The following is a 27,383-nucleotide window of genomic DNA, read 5'->3' on the forward strand; positions in this document are numbered from 1 at the left end:
CTTCGTATGGATTTAAATAGTGAAAGTTAACAAAGGAAAGCTTTTACGGACCATCTCATAGGTTAATTTTCTTAAAAAAAAGACGAAAATAGTACCAGAATAGTAGCAGCCTTATAAAAGTTGACAATGGGTGGAAGGAGTGTATATTTATTGTGTGAAGTTACAAAATACTTGCCCAATACATATACACAACCTTCAATCTTTCATTTGTACCTTTGAATGTGTTCTATCATCTGAACTATCTTCTCGTCTGTACTCCAACTGGTCTGCCAACAGCGTGCTTTTAATGCACTGAAACTCTTCACTTCGTCCACCAACATCGAAGTCACGTTCCTAAACATTCTAATTGCAAGCAATCCTGTGAGTAACGTCCACTGGAACCATAAGTGTTATCTTAACCATCCCTCTTTAGATCTTTTGCTTTTGGTATATGAATGCTGCATTCGTTTTTATTCTAATTGCATAAGCGATCTATCCTATAATAATCTAATGAGAAGTATAGATAGAAAACACCGCAACAGCGGTTTAAATCACAAAGAAACGAGTAATCTTTGATTGTGCTGGGAAGTATAGGGTGGTTCAATGTCTGTGAAATCAGCCATTTTTGCGTTTTTTTCTGCTAATAGAAGAAAATAGTGAGAAGACTGAGTAGTAGCATCGAAAATCTCCCTGCGGACACTTACCATAAGTCCCAACAGTTAACTCTCGAATAAGGAGTTCCGAATGCAATCCATATTACCAGTACATTCTGTGAGACCAAATATTTGTTTAGAACCTAACTCGTAGGCCATTCAAACCGGAGACTCAGAATCCAAATCCCATTTCTGTAGTGACTGGGTTCACTGCCACTGTGATAACACAGTACCTAGTCAGCACTACGAGTTTATATCGGGTCACTCTTGTCCGTAGTTACAGTACGTGTGCTCACAGTGTAGAAAAATACACCAACGGAACTAACAGAAAGAAAGAATAGGACCCTCCTAGTAACTATTAATAGTACTGAGCAGTGTGTGAGTGGTGGGGAAGTAAATAGTAAAAGAATAGCACCCAACATGCTAAAATGGTGGAAGGAGGCATCAAACAAAACTCCTTGATTTTATTTAATATCCCGGTGCCGGAGAGTAGCTTATTAGAAAACAGGACAATCTTTAGTAAAGGACAGTGGGCAAATACTTCAATCATGTTGTCACGCCTGGATAAAGACTAGAAAGAAGTAAAGAGTAACTCCCTCCATTAAGAGTGACTTTAAATTCAGCACACGTTGCAGTAGAAATTTTACTGACATCTCAGAGGCCATCGGTTGTGATCCCCGAAATACCAGTAAAACACTACAAACAATGGGCTTTAAATGATGCCAGTAGATCGGCAAACACCCGGGAATCGATCAACATGGTAGTTCATGGAGTGTCTAATATAAATGACGGTTGTTGGGATGAAACTCATGAACGAAATACGCAGTAGTGGCGTTTGCTATCATGCAGAGAAGATTCCACGCCACTACAATAATTATCGTACTTAGGCTACTTCGTCCACTACACCTCATGGCCTTTTAGTCTCCGCATCTGATGGCTGTGAACTTCAAAAGTCGAAAACACTAAACTGAGGCCCTTCAAACTTGACACAACTTGAAAAACAGCCTATCCAGTTATATCGGAAAGGTAGCGGTAGAACGGCCCAATAAAACACTTCTTGTTGTCTGTACGTTCTGATCAGCAGTCCACGTTACAGAGCACACAGACCATAGTCTTAATAATGGAACATGCTATTCAGGCATGAAAACTACAGAGGCCAGTTAACACAAAACTGGGGTATGCACACTAGTCAAAAATCTGTCTAAAAATCAGAAGACTGATGCTGCTGTAGAGGTGCGCCAACCGATAGGACAAACCATCAAGTGCCTTTATGGTAACTAAAGAGGACTGAGTGGAAAACTAGGGGGAACCAGAAACATAAAACTCCAGTTACATCTGAAGGTCATAGTCACAACTTAAACATGGCTGTCGCTTGACTTCATGAAAAAAGAAGTGAGCGTGGAAGGCATGACAGTTTTCAGATACGATAGGGTACACAAACAAGAGGTGACGTTGCGATACACATTAGCAGTAACTTTAAAGCCACAATACCACATAGTGTCAAATTAACAGAAGTGACAGAATCACGTTGGTGTTGCTTCAATTTTAACTCCACAAAGCACTTGACTGAAGAGATATACGTGCCCCCCACAGGTTCTCACACCCAAAAGACACAATAGCACAGGCGATAAGAAACCTACAGTACCCGCGATTTGACCAAATACTACAAGATGGAGAGTTCAATACTCTCAATCCCTGTATTTCAGAAAGAAAGACGAAACCCCTAAGGGTTTCTTTCTTAAGCGTCTTCCCACAGCCAACAGAAGTCCAGAACTGACTGAACATGTAGGTGGCGCCTAGATATGGGATAAGGACAAAAAACCCTCAAACTTGGATTGGTTACAGACAAATTATCAGATTATAGTTGAGAATGTCCATGTTCGCGCACCAGTATGAGATAATATGATAATTAGAAGTATTTGAATTGTAGTATAAACTAGTAATCCCCGGAATAACGCAATGTAATCAAGAAGTATTAGATGAGCCCGAACGAATGTATTTTATTTGGAATTCAAAATTACAACAGTCATCAATACGAAGAAGTCATTGATTTATTTAAACATCACATCCGCCACAGCTCGAATTGGAGTGTAAGTGTCTGTAATCGATTGCTCGTCTTCTTCTTAAGTTCATCTTACATCTGTCCGACGGTGTATTGGATGTAGACTCTGTATTATCTGGGTTCTGGAATTGTATACAATCAGCATGCCGGCTTTGTAGTGAAACCATTGATATTTAGAATTTGCATCATGGACTTTCCAACAATATCCTCCCCCATGAAATAATGTTGGGTCCTTACTTCGCAATGTTTTAGCCAATATGACGTTCCCAATTTGCATTATCTTCTCAAATCTTACTCATCGACTACTGCATGTGAGTATTTGGGAATAAACACTGATATATGATTTGAGGTATTCCATCATGTGACTTTGACTTGAATAAAAATCATGATACACATACTTTTTGTTATTCATATTAGAATATACAGATGGATATGCATTGATATATGTAATTAACACATGTGATTTAACTAGGCTTGATTTACCTGCGAAACAATCGAATAGAAAACATTCATCTGCCTCATATTCATTAGGATAATCTTGGACTTGATTTGGATTCTCTGTCTGTGCAAACTTCACTTCTGGGCAAACTGGTTCTCTGGTTGCTTCGGGAAATTTTGCTTTCCCATCTGATTCATCGTACCACTGACTAGGGATTCTACTCGAAACACATTGTTCGTGAGAATATGCAACATCTGATACGAGAACATCGGAAATGTGACTAGAGTTCGACTCATTAGGAACATATTTGTCACATTCATTGGGAATATCATTAGAGATAAATTGATTGTGAGGACCACTGACACTTGACATGATATCAGAATTCGATTTCTCTGAAATATTTTCCTCAGATTGAATAAGAGTTTCATTAGAGAATAATGGATCATCAGGGAATTCTGCATCTACCAAAACTGAATCTGGTTTTTGATCATGATTTGACTCATTCAACATTTTGTTCTCAGAGTTGTAAGAAATTCCATCAGAAGTATGTGAATTATCACGACAAACCATATTTGGTACAATAACATGAGAAATCCGATAAGTTTGTTGACTAAAAATTTTTGTCTCACAATGATTCTGGGTTTCATTCAACTCTGGACTGTTATATGACGTTATACTACTTCTAGATAAAGATAACTGATCATTAGAAGCATCCATCTTAGCATTACTTTCAGCGAAATGAACCATGGTATTACAAACTGACTGAATGTGTCCAGTTATACCACATTTAAAGCATTTAGAATTACGAAATATACATGAATTACATGGGTGAAACTTGCCGCAGAACAAGCATTTACTAAACTCGTGCTCATCATCATGGACTGTTTCACAGCTCAATGAAGTATTATCTGAATAACTTCGATTACGCATCGAACTGCGACGACTTATTAAAGTGGAATTCCTGAAGTTCTGGAGAGTCATTTTATCGGATTTTTTTCTCTTACCGCATCCGGAATTTGTATACTTTATATGATCCAACAGTAGTTGCTTGAGAGTTGCATAGGGGAGTGAAATCGGTTTGTCTGGAAGTGCCAAAATCTTTATAAGGCTGTATGCTTCTTTCCCGATGAATGTAAGGAAATGGGCCACAATATTAAAATCCTCATCGTCTTCCTTGGTCATAGCCCAGATTTCGAACCTCTCCATGTACTCCTCAAAAGCATTAAAACCTGAATTTATATCCAACCGTTCCATTACAGGCTCAATCGCGACGCCAATATGATAATTAGAAGTATTTGAATTGTAGTATAAACTAGTAATCCCCGGAATAACGCAATGTAATCAAGAAGTATTAGATGAGCCCGAACGAATGTATTGTATTTGGAATTCAAAATTACAACAGTCATCAATACGAAGAAGTCATTGATTTATTTAAACATCACAGATAATTCGGAGGGACGGGAATATTCTCTACCTTAGCTACACTAAAGGAGACTATGTGATGTTGAGAGAGCATCTCCAACACGTTGCATAGCCATGACAGTGGATGACAACTTGGAGGTAGTGAGGATTTTCATGCAAAATGCGATCCAACACAATGTACTTCAGGGTAATTACACACCTGTAAACCAAGGGAACTAGGTTAAGGGTGTACCAGAATGCTTCCCACAGGCCAAACTGAGGGTCTGGAAAAAGTGGAAAGTCACCTTGAGGAATTCGGACAGTAGTTATGATACTGAACAGTACGAAGAGATTTTGTCGCTGCATAGCGAATCAGTAATTTGGATGTGTTATTTATCTTGGTAACTTGATTGGCAACCAATATATTCATCAGTACACCGAAAAACCCACCGAATTATCCTGTAATCATGGAAAAGTCTTCAATGTATATCAGTCCTTGTGAATGTAGCACAAACTACCGGTTAGTCTATCTAGGCGTGCTAATCAGTTTCTATTAATCAGGTTGCAGTCTGGTAGCTTGTTTAATTAAATTGACATTTAATATGCTTTGTTTTGATGCTAAGCCACTGAAGGCAATCAGGAGAAAGGCTTAGATTTGGTATTCATTCCATAATGTCATTAGTGGACAGGGCAAGTTAGTGTTTGACTACGAGACTGATTGGAACAGCACAGAAATTAAACGTAGCCCCATGATTGGGGATATAATTCACTGAAAAATGCCAATAGGCACAAAATCTATCTCCTAGATGTTCTTCGAAATGCTTAAAACCATATAGAATCTTATAAGGTAGTTTTACTGTTTTCTTTTGATGTGGAAAATATTTCACTTCAGCATAGATGAAGTGTAGTTTTGCACAAAGTGAGAAAACAATATAAAAGTTTTAGAAGGCTATCAAGAAGAATAAATCAATCATTCGAATCTTGTTTCACCTATCTTTTCATAAATAACACTAGTAGTAGCAAAGTATTTATACAAGTTATAGTATGTTATATTGGTGATAAATTTCCATTTCTTAATCACAGTAGCTCTAATTTTTATTCAGCTGAATGAAATTGTATAACTCACTTTACTCAAAAATTTAATATGAAAAACTTTATTGTTTGGAAATATAAACAAAGTTTATGTACAATAGACACTATGTGTATGGAAACAGTTAACAATTTATTGACATATTAGAGGTAATGTGAAGAAAAGCGTTGATGAGAAATGGTCCCTATCCTATTTTATATTACAATTAGGGCCATATGAAGAAGAGAAAACAAGTAGTTGTTTTCGGTATGTTTACCATGTTCATATTGTAAGCAAATGTCATTTATTTGTCACTAAAAGGTACGTATAGTCATATTTTTCACGAGCAACAGGGACATTATAATGTATGACTGAATTTAACATGAAAAACGGCAGGAAACAGGTTAGAACAGGTGACTTAAGACGGAAATTGAAATCTTCGAATTACAAACGATCAGATATTCCTTCCACTGATGATATTTTGAAGTGGACGTAAGTATCGTCCCCATCAGTATTTTGTAAACCATTCATCTTGTCGATATTGACTACGCTCAATTCTCAGTACCACTAGTACTCTGTACAGACATAGTGTTGAAATGTTTTATTTCTGAGGAATTGTCACAAATTGTAATAAGATTCTCTGGAACACTATTGGTAGCCATTAGTTCTTTTTGAGATTTACCTTTATCATCTACTTCATGACCATTTAAATTTACTTTCTCATCAAATTTAGACCAACGTGATTCAAAATAAGCTCGCATAGCATGACCAGCACGTCCAACCTCTGAATCATCTTCATTAAAAAATTCGCAATTAGAAAAAATGAGACGAACATCATGAACCCAATTGCTGAAGGTAGTATATGCTCTAAAATAATATAAAAAATGGATGAACAGATTAGGTAATCCTAGATTCCTGATGAATAAAAGAACTGTAACAGAAAAGATGAAATTAAACATATGTAAATATTTCTCTGAAACATGTTATCTAAAACACACTTTCTAGGATATACATTTGGTGAAAAATTAAAAATTCATCAAAAAGAGGTTGAGAATGAAAAGTAAGAAAAAAGATATTTCATGGGATGTTAGAAAAGTAAATCTATGATACTATTGTAGTGTGGTCTACTTATATTCATATAAGTAGTATATAGTGATGGTCAGACATAAAATGTATTTTGGTAGAAGATCGATAAGGAAAAAACTGGAATGAAGCGCAATTGGTAGGAAAATGCACAAACAACGAAATTAGAGAAGATGGATTGATATTTACAGAAGGAACAGTGAAGATTGACACAATTGATGGTTATTTTGCAAATTAACTATTCATTGTATGGTTTTCAGGATTTAGTGAGATAGTCTGTAACCTGTGCCTAAATACATTCCATTGTCCCAACTCGCTTTCTGTTCACTACACTATTATTAGTAGTAAAATATATTCCCAAACGTCATGGAAACGGTAACGTAGTTAGACCAACAATAATGATTCCAATAAGCATTTACAATGAGCGTGTTTTGTTCGATGAGTTTTAACTGTTAAGCCTCATTATCATTTGGAACTCGTTTTCCGAATTATCACTTAAACACTTTAAGTAAAATACAGAGAATTATTGAATAAATGAAGACATTTAGGTGTAAGGTTAAAAAAGAGACTGAATTTGCATTGATTTTAAATACTTTACTTCATTGTCATTGAAAGTTACAAAACAATTCAATGTTTATCGTTACATATTAATCGATAGTGACTCTATTTCAATAGTGTTCTTGTTGTATTTAAGAGAATCTGACCTATGGTAATTCCTAATTACAATCTGTCGGGATTCTTTCAATACAAGTATGATGTAATGGTACAACAGTTGGACAATAATCCTAAACTCAATCTAAGGTAAGATGTAGTCAGACTGTTAAAGAAACTTTCTTTTTATGAAAAGAAGTCAAATTTATGGTTGAACAATCAGTATATGTAGCAATTAACACTGATCTTAGAGCACAACAAAATTAGCAATTTATAAGTGAGAATAATCAATCATATAACAGCAAAGATTAGAGACGAATTAGAAAAAAAGTTGGCTGGATAATCCTTTCACAAAAGAACAAACATTTATGAAAAAACGTTTAGTTAATCTGCATTTCTCTTACCACTATAATCACTATTTCTACTTTTTACGTAAACAATAATGAGAAGAAAAAAGATTTACACAGAAAGTTGGAATGTTGTGTTACAAGTAAGAGTTTTTCAGAGGCGGTTTTTGTGGAGAATTTAGTATTTTCATAGTTGAAAGCGTTAGTCAATTGAAGCTAGACCACTATGGAAAACCTGGAAGCACTGGATGGCCGTTTCGTCCTATTATGGGACTCCTCGGCAGTGTACATCCACGATCCCGCAGTGGTCTATCGGTTAAGGGCTCTGGCTCGAGACTGGTAGGTCCTGAGTTCGAATCTCACGAGTGTGGGATCGTGGATGCGCACTGCTGAGGAGTCCCATAATAGGATGTAACGGCCGTCCAGTGCTTCCAGGTTTTCCATGGTGGTCTAGCTTCAATCGACTCATGATTTCAACTATGAAAAGTAAGAGTTTGTAGAAATTAAGAAAAACTAAAATGGGATGATGATAGATAAATTGGTTTTAACGAGTAAATTGTACAAGTTAAAAATATTTCATGTCACTTATTTGGTATTCTTAATAATCGTTGATTATATAACTTTGATCTCCCTATGAACAGTAGGAGAACTTTAATTCACTCAAAAAATTTCTCCTGGATCAGGGGAGAAGCATTTTAGGTCTCTTCTAGTACATTATCTAGCCTCATGTTCAAAACAATTCCGCATTTAACTTTAATCCCCTTATCAACAGTAGGAGAACTTTAATTGACTCCAGAACTCAAATTTAGTACTGGGGTGAAGATCAACTCTGGGATGTAGGTAGGTTGAAAAAGGACGAAACTTGCGTTCTGGATGCGGCTACTAATCATATTTCATCTATTCTACATAAATTTTTGTAGCAATCCTTATATCGATGCAATTCACATATCCCAACCGAGACTGATCAAAATACCAACAACGGAACAATCAAGATCATTACAAATTAAGTAAAAATTCAGTAATTGCTTACATATTAGCTTAAGTGCTATTAATAAGTAATCGTTAAATGTAACTAAAAGTACTTTTACAGAGATGAGCCTACTTTATGTAAAGCAAACTGTTTGGTCTTATGAAACAGTATTTAAAAAAATTAATTTCCCAATAAAAATCAATACAGTATGGAGTTATGGAGATTATTGATTTTTTGATTGAGATCATCAATCAATTCATGATCTCAATCAATACACGTTGGATATGTAATGTTTAGTTTAACTCAGTAATTTTATGGGTCAAACTAAGATGTTCCGAGAAATAATTGTTCATTTAGAGATTCACTCGATGAGAAAACAAACCCAGGTGTACATAGACTTAGTTGATTGATTGAACTTTAGGTTCTGTCATCATTCCCAACTAAATATTACCAAATATTAACAAAATATTCAACAACAACAACAAAAACAGTCATCTTCTTTGAATCAACAATGGGAATTTTGAATCCCTTTCATGTAGGATCGTTGAAGTGCAAAGGAAGTGGCATTTAACGGTACCCTCATCGTCGATTACAGAATGTATTGTTAATCAATAAATTGAAATGGATTGTAAAAATACGATGACATAGGATTTAACTCTTTTCGAATAGTATGTCAATCAAAACTATATATATATATGCTTACGCAGGATCCTGTACTTTTCTCCATATTGTAGATAAATCCATTGGATGCTTAATTATTTTTCGATAGATAGGTACTTGTTTTAGATTAACTGGTTTACGAAATGCCCAAGAAGCTTCATGATTTAGTAAATCTTCTGTAGCTCGTCTGGTTAATATAATAATAAAAAAAATGACAGAAAAATTATAAAGGATTGATTAACTATTTATAAATAAAATATACTGATGCTCTTAATTCAGAAAATTGTAGTTTCCTGGAGAACTAATTTTACACCAGAAAAAATTGAGTTCAAAAAGTTCAGAAGTACTGTAATCATTAATACTTAAAAGTGACCTGTTTCAATATGCTTTACACCAAATTTTGATATGAAGCTATGACTTATAAAGTTAATCAAGTTAAGGATTAGATGGTTATCATCTATAGTATTTGATGACCATTTAAGTCAGCTTTGAAATGAATGTTTATTATTATTTATTATTTAAACACATAAATATTGGTACGAGAAAACACCAGATAAATATGCGCCTCACAAATCTCATTCGATTTGTGTGAGGGCTGTGATACTGCCCAGGTGCCCAGACTGAAGCAGGTGGTTTTCTTAGGGGGCCACATCACGAGCCTTTGACCTAAAGGTCTAGTCCACAAGGCAGTGAAGCATCGTGAGGAGATGCAGTCCCATGGTAGACGGTGACCAACGATTGATTCATACACCATTTGTTCCTTCAGGATACTGGAGCCCATATGCACCATTGGTTTGGAATGAGGGTTTTTCAACTCCCCTAGGTGGACTCACCGTGTCCACCAACCCGGTTAAAGCTCCGGACATTTGCTTTTCGTCCTCTCACTTTTGTGAACAACACCCCCGCCACTGTGAGAAGACAGTGAGTAGGACTTCCCTGGCAGAAGCTATATATTCGCGTGGCCATGAGAGGGCATTTCGAGAGGGAGAGCGGACTTTCCCCACTCTCGGCCGTACCAGCGCATTTGGGGGCTTGAAATGAATGACTGTGAAAAGTACATTTTTGAACCTATAAAAGTATATAATGCACTAGTATTTGTATGAAATAAATTAATGTCATCATGCTTTCTACAGAATTTCGAAAAGAGTTGTTCGTATGCTCAGTATTTAATTTTGCCTAATAGACTATATTTGGATGACTACTACTGTATCCTGACAGTCTCATCATTTTAATCTATTGAATGCTAGACAAAATTTATTGATTAAGAATTAGATATTTCATGACCAACCAAAAAGAAACTTGGAATACTAAATACTTCAAAAGATGTCAACAATACCAGAAAGCTAATCTTTTACTGTACAAAACTTACCGACACCATTCAAGCTCATTGGATTTCATTGGCTGGTAGGTTTGACACAAAGGCTGTATAGATTCTAATGAATCAATGGTAGATTTATCATCATTGCCATTTGTTATTTCCTGACGTAACGTACGACAATGACGACGAGGACGACCTCGGGATCGAGACATATTTTTAGATACCAACAATATAGATCGACGATGATAATGACGTTTAGGTTTTGTAGGCAGTGCATTTAAATGGTAAGTTGGTTTTCTACCAGGCCTTTTAGGCAATGGAAATTCATTGAATTCTTCGGAGGCACTAGGTTTTCGTCTCTTATTCTCTAAGTCAGTATGAGATCTAGGCCCATGTTTTCTTATCTTGGATTTAGTAATTGGAATAGTTCCGCTATCAGTATTCTCGGTACATTTCCGATATTTATGAACTTTCCTCCACCAACCTTGATATTTCCTATTTGGATTTGTGAATTTATTGTCAATTATATTTAATTTATCGTAGGAGCTCATACTTGGATGTTCTAATTTCAAGGCGGAACACATTTTACTCCTTTTTAACTAAAATGAATTTAAACAAATAGTTGACAAACTTTCAGAAAAGAAATTACCTCAATACATTTTAAAATGCTTTTACACATTATGATCATTTTATAATGTCGATATCTATATGGCACTAAAAACCGTCATAATTAAAACAAAAGATATTTGGTAGTTTTGTACTGGAGAGTTACCATAAAGGAATGGCTAACTCGTTACTTTTAATAAGCTGAATTGTATAAAGAAATATAAATAATGAGAAAATTTTGTGATTCGGTGATTTTGTATCTTTCATCATTCTGTTTCTACTTGTACTAAAGATTTAAAAAGGATAGGGGTGATAAATGAATCTATATACAGAAAGAACAAAAAAGTTTGGTTAGGAGAAGGTTACATAGATCAATCAAATTGAAGTACTTATACTCAACAGTTGACTCAGTGTGAAGTTAACATTTATAATGTTGTAGCAGTTCATCACTTAAAGGTGATATGTGTTATCTACTTGTCCAGTCCTTAGTTCGAATTGAATTTTATAGGCCAAATTGCTTTGTAATTGTTAATTTGAGTAAGTGGAAATTGTGGTTCACTATGTTTTATATCAAGCCATGAAAGACAATCATTAGGGAAATATTGGACCTAGATTTCGTGCCAAATGATAATCATCATGTGTTTGTAATCTCAAAAAGGATTATTACTATCTATGAGATTTAGATACGTATTATGTAGTGTTGGACTTCAAATATATATATACCTTGGTAAGGAATGTTAAATAAAATGAAATCTAGGTCCAGAACTTTCTGTCCACTGCTTTTAAATGAAATATATAGACTTACATTTCACCTATTTCTATGCACAATAATAAACACCGAAAATTGGAAAAAATGTGCTACAGTCAAATCTGAATATTATCTCCTATCATTTTTAAAATTGATTTATTAATCAATAAATGTTCTATGGATCTTATCATGTATATTTACACAGTAAATTATTCGTATCGGTGAACAAACCTTGAAAAAGAACAGTTAAGTAATAAAAAAAATTTTCTCATGTTTTATAAAATAGTCAATTATTCTTAGAGGAGGTTTTTTTTAGAGATTTTAGTAATTTTATATACTTGAGTTCATGAGTCAATTAAAGGTAGACTACCATGGAAATCCTGGAAGCACTGGACGGCCGTTTCGTCCTATTGTGGGACTCCTCAGAAGTGCGCATCCATGATGCCGCCTCGCGAGATTCGAACACAGGATCTATTAGTCTCACGCGCGAGTGCTTAACCTCTAGACTACTGAGCCAGCATCCAAAGGTGTTAATGTCTCACTACAACCAATCTGTGAAATTGTGCCGCCATCCACTATTGTCTTCAGTGAGTTACTCTCTTAAAACAGACTCAGTTGAACTCCACTGGTCACTGCTTCTCACTAGAACTCCAGGAAATACCTCTTGAAGCCAGTCACTCTAAGAATCCATACTAGGATGAAACGACCGTCCACTGCTTCCAGGTTTTTCCATAGTGGTCTAGCTTTGACTGATAAACTCAACTATTAAAATAGTTAATATTATCTAATGTTTTTAGTGTCAGTAATAACAACTGAAGTATCAAATGTTATTATTGTCAGTCAGTCAGTGGTCTTGAGTGCTGTTAGAGGTATGAGGGCAGTTATCACTTCTCGGTTGCCCATACCGTGGAAAGGTTCTTCTACAGGTACCTGAAAAGGAAATTGGGTTAGAATTGGTCTTAATGACCTGAGAGCGTGACCGCAGTGCCCAAGGGACAACTGCTTGAGGTCGGTCACACACGACCTTTTTGTGGGTAGTTTTTGTGTTAGCTCCTTACTTGTTGAGACCTTACCGCCGGAGACGGATATTTGTGAGATAAGGCGGGCTGTGCATTTTCAGGGTCTACCTTTTCTAACCCCACCCGTCCTTGTGGGAAGGCAGCATCACTGTCATGCTGGTTGTCTGAAGGAAACACCTTACTGCTGTCACTCCTCTGTACAGTTAGCAGTACGACTTCGCCTCCTGACCTTGGGTTCGCTACTTTTAGTCTTACCTCTCTTCAACCGACTGTCTGGCATGGTAGGACTTTGAGGAACGATAGTTCCAGCCAGTATAGCTCGATTGGTTCATCATGATAGGCAAGCCCGACCACTACGTCAAGGTAGCAGCAACGGTCGAGTAAATATTATTATACTTTATAATTATTCCATGGGATGTTAAATCTAGTCATTTTAAATCGAACTATGTATATATATACTAGAATCATTAAACTGTTCATCATATCTAATAAAAATTTTCTTCATTCCATCTGATTACTTATTTCTTTACTAGAGATTGTCATTTTTTTTATTTATAATTCCCATTTTCTATCTTTCCAGTAAAAATTGATTTATAAAGAGAATACATTTTTTATTCTCCTTCTTCTTCTTGTTGTTCCTCTTTTGTTTATAGAAGATAAAGTGAATTATTATTGATATTGAAAGATAGATAATATTGACACATTATTATTATTATTATTGAATAAGTAAGTAATAGTAAGTAGATGAAGAAATAGGATATAGAAAAATTTAGAAGAACTGTTTGTCTATTTATTGGTCTGTCTGTCCGTCTATCAGTTATCTTCTTTTTCTTTTTTTTTAAAAAAAAAAGGAAAAAAATTTTTTTTATCATTCTTTGTTAAAATGTATATTTCTAATTGGTAACTAAGTTGGACCATTGTTGTTTTTTTATTTTTGTAGTTTAATTATAGGCTTATTTTTTACCAAAATAATTGTACCTAGCTAATATGAATTGATTTTTTTATTTCTGTGGAAACTTTGCTTAGTGTTTAGATTTTTTTATTTTTAACTTAAAGCCCAATTCACAAACAAAAAAAAAGGAATTATATCGAAAAACTAATTTATGAGATGAAAAAAAGAAAAAAAAACAGGAAAATGGTTTTAAATGATACTTCATTGATTAGTATGGGTCATCTAAAATATTTATATGGATAGTAACCAAAGTAAAGTTATTTAGGTCAAGTTTTTTTGTAGTTTTATGCCAAACTGTTTCGATATATAACTTACGATAGTATTCAAATAATAATAATAATAATAATAATAATAATAATAATGTATAGATTACTAATGCATGAAAGCGTACGCAAGTGAGATAATGCCATATGAACTACGTACGTGAAGCTAAGACAACTTGAAAAATTAGACTACGTTTTCAGATATTGTGCAGGCAAATAATTACTTCCAAATCGTCTTAGGAATATATTCTGTAGATTTTAACCTTAATAACTTATTCAAAATTTCAGTGTTTGAATGACATTTTAGTTTACTAACCAGAAATAGGTGATCAGAGATTTTAGGTGAAACTAAAAACTAAGATCACAAGGGGGTTTTGTGGAGATTGTAGTAATTTTTATATAGTTGAGATCATGAGTCAATTGAAGCTAGACCACCATGGAAAACCTGGAAGCACTGGACGTGGATTGGTTGAGGTTAGACATTAACGTCGTTGGATGCCGGCTCAGTGGTCTGTCGGTTAAGTGCTCTGGCGCGAAACTGGTAGGTCCTGGGTTCGAATCTCGCGAGAACGTGATCGTGGATGCGCACTGTTGAGTCCGTCCCATACTAGGACGGAGTGGCCGTCCAGTGTTTCCAGGTTTGCCATGGTCGTCTAGCTTTAATTAACTCATGATCTCAACTATATAAAAACTAAGAGTTGACAACAACATTGAATAGTTTCTACTTATTGTTACTAGAGAATGTTTCCTAGTATGAAAAAGTTTGTACTTACAGTATTCGCTTTTGAGATCAACTAACATTTGTGAATGAGTATTTTCATGTATGTTCTTCAATAGGTTGAAATTCACCTCTTGGCTAACCAAATCACATTTAGATTCAGTATTACAATTTTTAACAGGAAAAATTACTTTTGATTACCCTAGTGAAGAACTATAGATTTCCTCTCGTGTCGATGATAAAGTAACATTGTTGATACTGACAACTGCTTAAGTAAATTCTAAGTTTATAACCAATTAATGAACATCTGTATTTTCGTAAAATCATGTTGGTATTTGTATATGAGATCAGCCTAAACTATTGTCTGCATTTATGTAAACCTTTTAACAAAAATCGGTTACCACATGCACTTTACACATAAGTAGCGTTCTAGAACGTTTGAACAAATCAGTCGCTTCATAAAATATTCTGAATGAAATTCATTCAAATTTTGCCGGTTAATGTGTAGTGAATAGAATACTAGTTGTAAACAATCAAATGTACTTAAGCACAAATTACAGACTATTTCACTAAATTCTGATAACCATACAGTAAACAGTTAGTTTGCAAAATAACCATCAATTGTCTCAATCTTAACTGTTCCTTCTGCATATATCAGTTTATCTTCGCTGATTTGATTGCTCATGCATTTTCCTACCAATTGCGCTTCATTCCAGTTTTTTCCTTATCGATCTTCTGCCAAAATACATTCTATGTCTGACCATCACTATATACTACTTATATGAATATAAGTAGACCACACTACAACGGTAGCTACTTACGTATTTCATCTTTTGTATAACAAACCAGTGTAGCATAGAAACTTACATATTTTAAGCAATATTTACAGGTATACTTCAAAATTCATCTTATTTGATTACTAGATTAGATAAAAACTAACCTAATAAAGATTTGAGTATAAACCATGAGTAATAACCGAAAGTTTATTCATTATCTACTCACATTTTCCTGTAAACTTAACAAACTGCTATGTGAAAAACATCAATGGGAAGATTCAAACAAACAATACTGAATGAATTTAAACTTCACCCCATCGCACAAGCAAGTGGCTATCAGGACTCAGTGGCCGAGTGGATAACGCGATGGCGTTTGAAGCGAACGGTACTAGGTTCGAATCCCAGAGTGAACATCAACTCTGAGACGCAGGTACATCCAGCTGACGAGCCTCAAATAGGACGAAACGCGTGTCCTGGATTCCACTGCTAGCCACTATTCATCTTTGCTTACCATGCTTGTGAATTTAGACTATATCGAGGCAATAAGTACAGTATGCACATATGCCAATGAGAGACTGACCAGTTGCAGTCCTAACACATCGATGGGAAGATTCAAACAAACAATACTAAGTGCTATGTGAAATGCTTCTTTTTTTTAAAATTACGTTTTATGATGTCAGAAATAAGATTCTATAAAATCAGTAATGAGAAAGGTAAATAAGACCAGTTCTCAAAGTTATTTATTTGACATTGTTTTATTTATTTACCATAGTGCTTTTGAAATGCAAAAACAAATCAATTTATGGTTACTGAATAGTTATACATACCATTTGATTATCATTTATATCAGTATCTTCATATAATTTGCGTTTTCTTCGGGATTTCTGTAGAGATAAATTAGAATCTTCATTTCTTGTTTTTACATATTTTAAAAATATACAATTTGAACAATACCATCGTTTTGGTATACGTACAAATGCTGGTCGAGCACAACTATTATGCACAGCTCGTGAACAATGGTAACAAACTGCTAAACGTTTAACTTCTGAAATTGATGAATTACTGTCAGTTTGTTGTTGTAGATCGTCCATTTCTGATCCACCACATATATAACACAAATGTTTTGAAGTTGCTTTTGATACACAATCGTAACAAAACCAATCTCCAGATGGTATATTAGATAATTGTGGACGAAAACAATAAGTATGATAACCACGATCACATCCATCACATAATAATAGACAATCTTCATTGTTATCACGTCTGCATATCTGACAGAGCTGATAGAAGAAAAATCATTTCTTAACTCTTTGGAAATATCAACAAAATTTAGTGAGGTCAGAAATCGTGTCCTACAAACTTGCAAAATTGATTGGTTTACTTTATTTCCATTACTTACTATAAAGTAAGTTGTCTTTATTAATATAGCATTAGTGAAATGTTTCCTTGATATGCCATGATTTCTGTTCAGTGATAAGCGAAATGAGTCCGACTATACTGGTGTGATCTATCTAATAGATATGAAAATTTCACTCAAAATATGGAAGCTTATAGCAGAAGAGTTCATTCTTTGATCATGGTTTACATGCATTAGATGATGAAGGAATGTTAAAAAATCGATATAGCTCGAATAAATGAGACTAAGAGGATTATTGTATAATAATCAAAACATATTTATACTGATAATACAAGAACTGACTAAAATTATGACTGATCGCTCAAGAATTATCCATTCACTATATAGACTGGAAGATAATCAAGAATTGACTAAATTCTTAAATGTAAACTAATGGATCTTAATTCAAAGGTCTGAAAATCAGGCGTTCACAACGAGACTTGAAGTTCTTGGGTCCAATCCCTAGTAAGATATTGATGCATACCACTGAAGAGTCCCACATTGTAGTGGACGAGAACAAAGGCGGGGATAACTAAATGTTTTTCAATACAAAATTACAGAATGGTTTAGTAAAATCTGAGAACCATACAGTAAATACTTCATTTGCAAAATGTCAATCAATCATCAAAGGCTTCATTGTTCTTTCGTTTCCACACCCATCAGTCTTTGTTTTCGTTCTCCCTGATGTTCTTAATCGTCTGCCACCATACATTTCACTTTCGACTGATGATGCATATTACGTATATCTGTCAACATCAGTAGCACACAACATAATACCAGTAAAGAACAACTGTTCAGTACTCCTTAGTTTTCTAATGGTTGTCTAGCTACATTCAGTACTTAATGTAAAGTACAAAATTATCAACACTGGTAAACTGAGAAATTCAGCATGAACGAATTATAATTTAATGTTTAATATATAAATGATATTTTTGCATTACACATACTTCTAATAATATTTAACTTACTACTTTCATTATTGACTTATCCCATGCAATTGCTAGAATTAATTGATTCATGCAACTACGTATTGTGTTAACATCAGATGCTTGGTTTAGGTTGGTGCGCCAATCCATAAGATCCTGAGGAACATTATTATTTGTTTGATCATGTATAGGGCCATTTAATCCATCTGAATGGTTAACATCAAGCTGCATGTCACACACATTACTATTATCAACTGGATCATTTGAGTTAGATTGTTTATTGGTTACATGAAGGATTTGTGGTATATGACTTTGTCCAGAGACGTTAATATCATCTCCGACTATTTCAGTATTAAATTCACATCTATCATACTTTATGTCATTGCACTCTCCTTCAGTTTCTATCCCCGTATCTGTAGATTCTGTATTACTGCGTACTTCTGGAAGAAATGGTACATCAGTAGTTTCAACTTCAGGAATAATATTTAAATGAACTTCGGAATTAAACGGTGGTAGTAAATAACGGCGTTCTATATGACGTTCAATGTCTAATAAACGATTCCTTGCCAATTCCAATGGCCAATGTTCAAATCGTGATTTTTTGACTTCTGTACGAGGAATGAGAGAAATTATCTCATCTTCAGATGTTTTATTTGGAATCTAAAAAAGAATTATTCTCATTAACAATCAATGTTTGACAGTTGGACATCAAAATGTAAAGCATAACGTGAAACAAAGATTGAACCATTAAATTATCATATATCTATGATTCAAATATCAATAATTAGTTTAACTATATCTACAAATGGATATTATGTAACAAAGAGAGATATTATACTTGATAGCTTTATATTATATTCTTCAATAAATACTTTTGAAATCACGTTTGCAAGATCACTAGCCTGTAAGAGATGAGCATACGAACTGAATGTTATATGTACTTCATAAACCACTTCAAACAGATATATGAATGTTATATGTACTTCATAAACCACTTCAAACAGATATATATATATATATATATATATATATATATATATATATAGATAGATAGATAGATAGATAGGTAGATAGATAGATAGATAGATAGATAGATAGATAGATAGGTAGATAGATAGATAGATAGATAGATAGATAGATGGATAGATAGACAGACAGATAGATAGATATGTTATTACCAAGTAGTAACAGATATGTAAATAAGTATAGTTACCTTGTTGAACTCATTGTTTTGTCGATTACATAATGTTGAATAATGTACATATTTCTATGGCTATAAAAAAGCTCCAGTTACTTACTATCACTTTGAATAAGTTATTATAAGTTGCCATTGCAAATCAATAAATTATTTGACGAATAAATTCGGATGGTAAAAGGGTGTGAAAATGTCAATTCAACAAACTATACAAAAATGTGAATAATACAACGACTATTATTTATAGCTTATAAGATGAAAATGTTTGGAACGTATGGAACAGAAAATGGTTAATAAGCGTATTAGGATAAATACTTTCCCGTTTTTTTCAACAAAATTACCAAGTAAAAAAAAATAGTAACTACCCAACATTATTGTTCTCTATTACTCTTTCATGAAGGCCAAAGCACACATTATGCCGGGAAATAGAAGAAGATATGAAAAGGATGAATAACAACTGGAAAGAACTAGAAAGGATTGCCCAGGACAGAGTTGGATGGAGAATGCTGGTGAGCGGCCTATGCTCCTTGACGGGAGGTAACAGGCGTAAGTAAGTAATTACTCTTTCATGGGATTTTGAGAAAAGATAGTGCTTTTATTATAGAGATTATTGAAGGGAATTTGTAAGAGATATGATTAATCTTTCCATGTCATTATCAATATGATTATGGATAGACATTTGATATATAGTAAACAACTAACAAATTGTATTTCATCAGATACAAACTGATCATTCCATTTACATTCTTCTTTTCGCATATCTTTCGGGAGAATAAGATGCAGATACATTAGAATTTATGTACGTAAACGACAGTAGAAAGACTCTAAAGTACCATATCTAGCACTAATACTATGCGACGAACTGGTTGTCAGTGCTGACTATGTCAAAAACTTATACACATGAACTTGCTGTCAATTCACTGTGGTTTATATATATAAGAAGAATTGGTTGAAGTTAGACATTACCAGTGTTGAATGCCAGCCGGCTCAGTGGTCTGGAGGTTAAGCGTTCGCGCGCGAGACCAGAGGTTCTAGTTTTAAGTCCTGTGTGCAAGATCGTGGACGCGCACTGCTGAGGAGTCCCACACTAGAACGGAACTGCCATCCTATGCTTCTAAGTTTTCAATGGTGATCGAACATTGATGGATTCATGATCTCAATCAAGAATAAGAACTTATCCGAATACTATTTCCTTAGGGTTCCATATTATACGGAATACATAACATTGAAAGACTAAAATGAATTTTAAAATTTAGTGGAAAAACAGATGATTTCGTGATTTTAATTTGTTGACTATACTTAAAATGACCATGTGAAAAGACAGTAATCTTTTTCTGTGTTCGTTTTTTATTCATGTCATATATATGCAAAGATTTGTATAGTTTAAATATGTAGTCCGTCTAAAAAACTGGTATACATTGGAGAAGATTTTGAAGAAATAGGAGACTTCAGCGAGGATGTGGGTCTAGAAACTAGGGATTTCGCGGTGATATACATGATACTTATAGACCACTTAATCCAATGATTACCATTATATGACATTAATTAGTCCACAATATAATTTGAACATTATTACATAGCTTAGAGCACAGTTTATAACACAAATAATTCGTATTTATGGGGACTTTACAGACTGTCATCATAGGTTGCACCACGGGTTGATGTTAAATGGACGACTATTTAAAAACTAGGAAACCCTGAACAGTAAATACTTGACCTTCAGACCAGTGAGTGGGCGTTAAGATGTTCTTATTTCTAGTTATAATCAATTATCAATGTCTCTCAACCATCATTCACTAACCATTGGAGAGCAACCACAAAATCCGGGTGTGCTTAAATTCTACTAGTCACAGCTTTTCATCAGAACTTAGAATTACCTCACGGAATTAATCACAAGAATGCATATGATTATCATCAGCGCAGGATGTTTGTAGGAATTTTCGAACTTTATAATTTATACCACGGAGTGACCTTAATCTTCTATAGGTTAAGCATATACCGCAGCACCCGATGGTCTCTGATGTCATTCCAAGAGGAGTTCTATTTTTATCAGTTCATATTTAGTTTTTAGTAATCACCAACAATACAAATAAAGGAAAACTAAGTTTATTAACATTCTATTCATTTCACAATTCAATTTTAGTATCAAACTTGTTGAAATATGTTGAAAATTCCCTGAATAGTTTAGATCATTGTATTCAGTAACTCAATGTTAAAGTAATAATGTTATGTTAACAACCGTCAGTATGATTTTAGTTAACCTAAACTAAAAAGAAATATTTGTTTATATAACTATACTGCATTATTCATGTTCTGATATGGCGAAGTATCACATATACGTAGTTAGATGGTTAAATGGGATTATGATATAGGGAGATCCATGACACGGCTAAATCAATTAATTTTTAAAACATTTGATGTCAGTTATACATTTATCATTATGGGAATTGGAGCACTGGGTAATTAATTGTAGTATTTAGCTTTCAATCTGTAGGTTGCAGGTCCAGATCTAGCTTTATGTACTAATGTTTAGGTAGCCAGGAATTATTAGCAGCCTCCATCCACCTTAAGTATGGTTCGGAGCAGAGTGCATTAAACTGAACTTAATAAGTGAGTTATAGTACATTATTATAAGGAAATATTAGAAACAAAAACTTTGTTTATACCTTCCATTCTTTAGTTTGCAGACTGGCATATATTACTTTGTCTTCGAGAGCTTCCACATCATAAAGCAATTGACATTCACTCATAAATTCTTCATGTTCCGTTGAATTATCCTCCCATTTCAAACCTTTATGATCAAAAATTTTGTATTTGGAGCTGATAATTCCAACCGGATTTACAGTCGACGTAAATGGGGAATTATAACCACGATACATGTTGACAAGAGTGCGTTTGGAACCGACTAGAGATGTGACCGTTAGTCCACTATTAGTATCACTGGAACCATCATCACTCGAACATAGAATGTCAGAACGAGAAATATTAGAAGTTGATGAGTTCAGACGTTCTATCTCTTTACTTTCATTAGAATTATTTCCTTCCCAAGATGAAGATGATATGAAACCATTTGAGGTTTTTCCAGATAAACAGTTCAAACTACCACTTCCAGTGTAATAATATCCAGAACCCAATTTTGCTGTTCCATGACCTCTGCCACTGCGTCTTCCTCTACGACGATGAGTACGGATTTGCATAAGCCGTGAGTTCAATTTCGTAATAGGTAAGGATTTAACAACATCATAGTCGGAATCTAAAGGAAACAATCCAATTAATATGAACAGTTGCTGAGCAGTTTAACAGAGTATTTAAAATCTTCTTAATAGTTTATAATTGAAGAATCATTTATAGAATTGAACCTTCAATGAATCAATAAAACTAAATAAGCAATTCATAATTTGTTACATAGAGTCCATTTTCAGAGTGGACTCTATTCACAAAACTCATGATTGAACTGTTTCAACTATTAATAAACAGTTTGATGAAAACGCCCATAGTTTTTAGTAATTTTTATATTCTATAAACTAGCTGGTTTAGGTGTGAATCTTTCAATGTTTAATCAGGACAAACCATCAAACGCATTTAGTGGCCCCTTATTTGGCTACATTTGGATCGTATAAATGAATGTTATTGAAATATACATGTCGTCAATCCTCAAATATAATCATCGACTTAAACCGCCATAGTGAATAACGGAATTAAATAAGTCAAATATGAGAATAAATTTCGAGTATGTGTATTTCATACAGTCGTTGGTCCAGACAAACGATCGGAGAGACGAAGAGAAGAATAGAGAGCGAAGCAAAATTAATTGGAGAAAGCATGTGAACCAACTCGATTTGACCAAGCATGTTTATTTATTTATTTATTTAAACACATAAATATTGGTACAAAGGGGCACCAGATATATATGCGCCACACAAATCTCATTTGAATTGTGTAAGAGCTGTGATACTGCCCGGGCGCCCAAACCGAAACAGGCGGTTTTCTTAGGAAGCCACACCTGGAGCCTTTGACCTAAAGGTCTGATCCACAGGGCAGTGGAGTATCGTGAGGAGATGCAGTCCCATGGTAGACGGTGACCAACGGTTGATTCACATTCCATTTGTTCCCTCAGGATACTGGAGCCCATGTGCACCATTGGTTTTGAATCAGGGTTTTCCAACTCCCCTAGGTGGACTCACCGTGTCCACCAACCCGGTTAAAGCTCCGGACATTTGGTTCTCGTCCTCTCAATTTTGTAAACAACAGTAATGCCGCGAGAAGGTAGTGAGTAGGACTTCCCTGTCAGAGGCTATATACGCGTGGCCATGTGAGAGCATTTGGAGAGGGAGAGCGGACTCCCCCCACTCTCGTCCGTACCAGGGCATTTGGGGGCATGAATTGATGTTCATAGTCAAATCGAATCGAGGTGATGTGGGGCGAAGCGAATAATGAACAAGGTCAAAATATGACTCAAGAAGAATGAATAAACCGGCTTGTCAGGAAGCCAGAACAACCTGTGTGGGCTTGACATAGAGACAACCACTACACGCATACTCCTATATTTTGCCCCAATATTAAAAATTCATTATAAATGAATAAAATATAGAACAAACTACACTATTCAGTTGAACTCACTTCTTTTCGAAGCCACATTCATAGACAGTTCTATAAAATCTTTTGAACGTCGAATACATTTCGCTAATTGTTTTTCTCGAACTCCACGAAAATTAAGAGCATCTAATAAATCTTTAAGTTTGTTTATATCCACAAGTTGATACCAAGTAGGTTGGCTATATTCATTTCTTAATTTTAAACATGATAAATTTTCTTTGATTGTTTGAATTCGCCTAGTTTCTAACTCATTATTAACACATTCTGATATATCTGTATCCAATTGATTATGATTTATAGAGGAATGATTAGTATTTTGCTCACTGGTCACTTTTGTTTCATCGAGAAATTCCGTTTTAACTTCATTTGGCATCATATTTTTTAGCCTGATTATTGATTCTTTCAGAGGTAAATTCATACATAATTCATTATCAGAATTAGAGTTTCTAGAACAAGCAATTTCGTCTGATATAGCAGAACTAAGTAAAAATTTACAATAATTCATTATAGAAATCCAAGAATCTGAATAAAGTGGATTATCAACGGTTGGTAGAGTTATTCCAGCATGATTCATAAATAACATTACACTTTTAGTCAATGTTAAATCATCCAATTCATCCTTTAAGTCTGATTTGAATTGAGTGGAAAGTGTTTCATGATTTAAATTTTCATTTAAAAGTTGTTCTGAATGTAAAGGTTTGTTTGATAAATCTAATGGTTGTCCTGAAGTATATGTCCTATCTATGAAAGATTCTAATTTGTATGGAGAAATTTCATGAATAAGTTTATCATGGCAATCTTGTTCATTACTTTGTCCATTATTATCCTCTAGTTTAACTTCATCTATAACGATCATAGTATCCTGAGTTACATTATCATCATTGGTTACGGGAGTTGATGTTTTAACTTTAAGTTCCTCTTTGCATTCGGCATCATCGACTTTATCTGGAGGAATGGGATTCATAGATGAATCGCAAATACCTTCACTACTAACATCAACTTTTACTTCAGACTCATTCTTCGACTGATTTGTTGATTCTTCAGCGTCATCTTTGCGTAAAATATGATTATAAACGAAGCCTACTGGTTCATTTGTGTCATCTATACAACTTCCTAATGATTGAGAACTTATATTATCGTCTTGTTTTGAGTGGGATTCCGTAGGATATTTTGGAAGAATAATGACAGGATATTTCTCATTTGATAATTCTCTTAGATCGTTATCAGATGTTTGAGCTAAGGATTCACATTTTATGTCTTCAGAACTATTTTTAACATCATAATTGGAATAAATGCTCGAAGAATCTCTGATACAACTTGGACTGTCAGAATTTTCTACTATTTTCTCGTTATCAGGATGTGATATGTGAACACAGTTCAGAGATCGTGGGCAAACATTTTCATTCATAGTTTCAAGTACATCTTTGCTGTTTAGATTATCAGAGTTCTTCAGTTGTATATCGTTTAAGATTGTTGCAGGGTTTATATCACATTGTTCTGTTTGATTTAAAATATCGGTGTGTGAACTACCATCTAGCTGCAGTTTTTCGAAATTTGAATGTTTATTTTCAAGAGGAATGTCATGACATGGATAAGAATTAGCTGTAGAGACGGATAACTTAAGTTGGCGTTGTTGTGCAAGTTCTCGGCGCACTTTTATCTGATTCACAATGTGATCAAGGTGAGAATCAGGAAGTTCAGACAAAGTGCTGTCAATAGGTAATACAGGGTTTTCACCATCTTCTGTTGTTATAGTGTCAATACAACACTCACTTTTTGTTGGCATACTGTCAAAAGATTCACATTCAATGTAAATACCACCCATATGTTTTAAAACATAATAGTTACAATAATATCTGTCTTGTCCAAGAAATAGTCCAGACAATCTGGATGAACATTCATCAATTTCTCTTTGTTTTTGTTCTGTTTTTCGAGTTAGTGATTCAATCTTAGCCTCGAGTTCACTTATTTTACAAGTACTATCTTCATCATCTGATAATGAGGTAGATAATACTCCACAAGAATTACTAACTACAGGCATCGAAGTAAGTTTTGGCAATGTAGTTAATGACATATTTTTCTGATAAGTAGTTGGCTCAATGTCGATTGCTTTTCTATCATATTCTGTTATTGTATTATTGATTAAATTCCCTGTGATTGTCAGTTTTTGAGCAATCAATAAACGCAATCTAAAAGATAAAATGTTAATTTCATTAATAACTGTTACATAGTTATCATTATCATAAATAATAAAAGTATAACGCATTATAGAGGAACCACGCAGACTGTATTTGTCATAGATTAATTCCAGTCAATGTCCATTAAAATTCAAGGAGCATTGAACAACTGTTTTGTTACAGCATAGGACTCTGCTGTAGCTCGTACTCATGATCTCATCAACTATTAAATCCATAACCGATATGTCTCGCTAAGAGCACTTAGTCGTTACAACGATTGAGTCGGCATCTAATGATAAAAATTAATTCGCGATATAGCACGACGACCACCCAATATCATCAATAATGAGATAGCTACTACCTGATGAAACCTGATTGTCTCGGGTATCTTGAGCGAGATTAGTTCATGACAAAAACAACCTATAAAATAAAATTAATTGCCACAAAATCTCTTCAAGTAAGAAATTAAAGGTCAATTTACTTAAATGACAGAATGAGTCACATGGTGATTGTCATATAGCATACAGACAAATTATTAGATCCACATATATCTTAATCAAGTAAAAACTTTTAAAATGAGATTTGCTTTTTTCCGTTAAACTTATAATGAAAGATTGCAAGAAACACTTCCTTATTAAGGTTCTATATACTTTTTTTGAGAATTCTCAACACGTACTACTCAAAAGCTTGAAGGATTCGATACTCATAACGAGATTTAAGTTCATATCAACCAACGGTAACGCAAAGTAAATTATCTCTGAACTATTCACACTGTTAGTGATCTTTTTATCCTAGATTATTTCTATTAACCAGCTACAGAATATGAACAAACAGACCGATACTTCATGACACATTAGTATATCTTTACTAACACAAAAATGAATTTATTGTTATTAACGTGAGATAAGCGCTTGCTTATGTTAATAGTATTTCTTAAAGATGATACTTGGAAAGATTCCAGGATAGTTCTAATGGCAACAAGCTAAGAGGATAATCTTAAAAATGACAAGTATTGGTGGAGATATGCTGAACATATTCACCACAGGTAGCGTATATTCAAATATTTAAAGAACTAATATTAGAAGGGATTTTTTGGATATTGTAGTAATTTCAATCGTTGAGATCATGAGTCAATGAAGCTAGACTGATAGGTCCTGGGTTCGAATTTCGTGAGGCGGGATCGTGGATGCTAACTGCTGAGGAGTCCCACAATAGGACGAAACGGCCGTCCAGTGCTTCCAGGTTTTCCATGGTGGTCTAGCTTCAATTGACTCATGATCTCAACTATTGAAATATAAAGAAATTTATTAATTCCAGATTTTTAATGGTGGTCTAACATTGATCGATTCATGATCTCAATTAAAAAATTAACAATCTCC

General features: G+C 34.3%; 1 protein-coding gene and 1 non-coding gene across 2 annotated transcripts in view; one reads left to right on the forward strand and one right to left on the reverse strand.

Annotated features, from left to right (window-relative positions):
* Nucleotides 1-6,154: 6,154 nt before the first annotated feature.
* Smp_170760 (putative bromodomain containing protein) overlaps nt 6,155-27,383 on the reverse strand; it is a gene marked incomplete at both ends in the record, with an annotated part of 55,526 nt that continues 34,297 nt past the window's right edge. The window contains 8 exons of the mRNA XM_018793844.1: nt 6,155-6,470; nt 9,358-9,501; nt 10,684-10,929; nt 16,831-16,994; nt 18,079-18,242; nt 18,468-18,696; nt 21,898-22,484; nt 23,852-26,016. Coding sequence (XP_018648315.1) covers nt 6,155-6,470; nt 9,358-9,501; nt 10,684-10,929; nt 16,831-16,994; nt 18,079-18,242; nt 18,468-18,696; nt 21,898-22,484; nt 23,852-26,016 — 4,015 coding nt within the window. The remainder of the gene's footprint in view (nt 6,471-9,357; nt 9,502-10,683; nt 10,930-16,830; nt 16,995-18,078; nt 18,243-18,467; nt 18,697-21,897; nt 22,485-23,851; nt 26,017-27,383) is intronic.
* Smp_tRNA_01138_Pseudo_TTG.1.1 lies at nt 16,059-16,125 on the forward strand. The gene has a single exon. It is a non-coding gene (tRNA).

The sequence above is a fragment of the Schistosoma mansoni genome, chromosome 1 (genome assembly GCF_000237925.1).
Source record: "Schistosoma mansoni strain Puerto Rico chromosome 1, complete genome".
In the NCBI taxonomy this organism is placed as follows: Eukaryota; Metazoa; Platyhelminthes; class Trematoda; order Strigeidida; family Schistosomatidae; genus Schistosoma; species Schistosoma mansoni.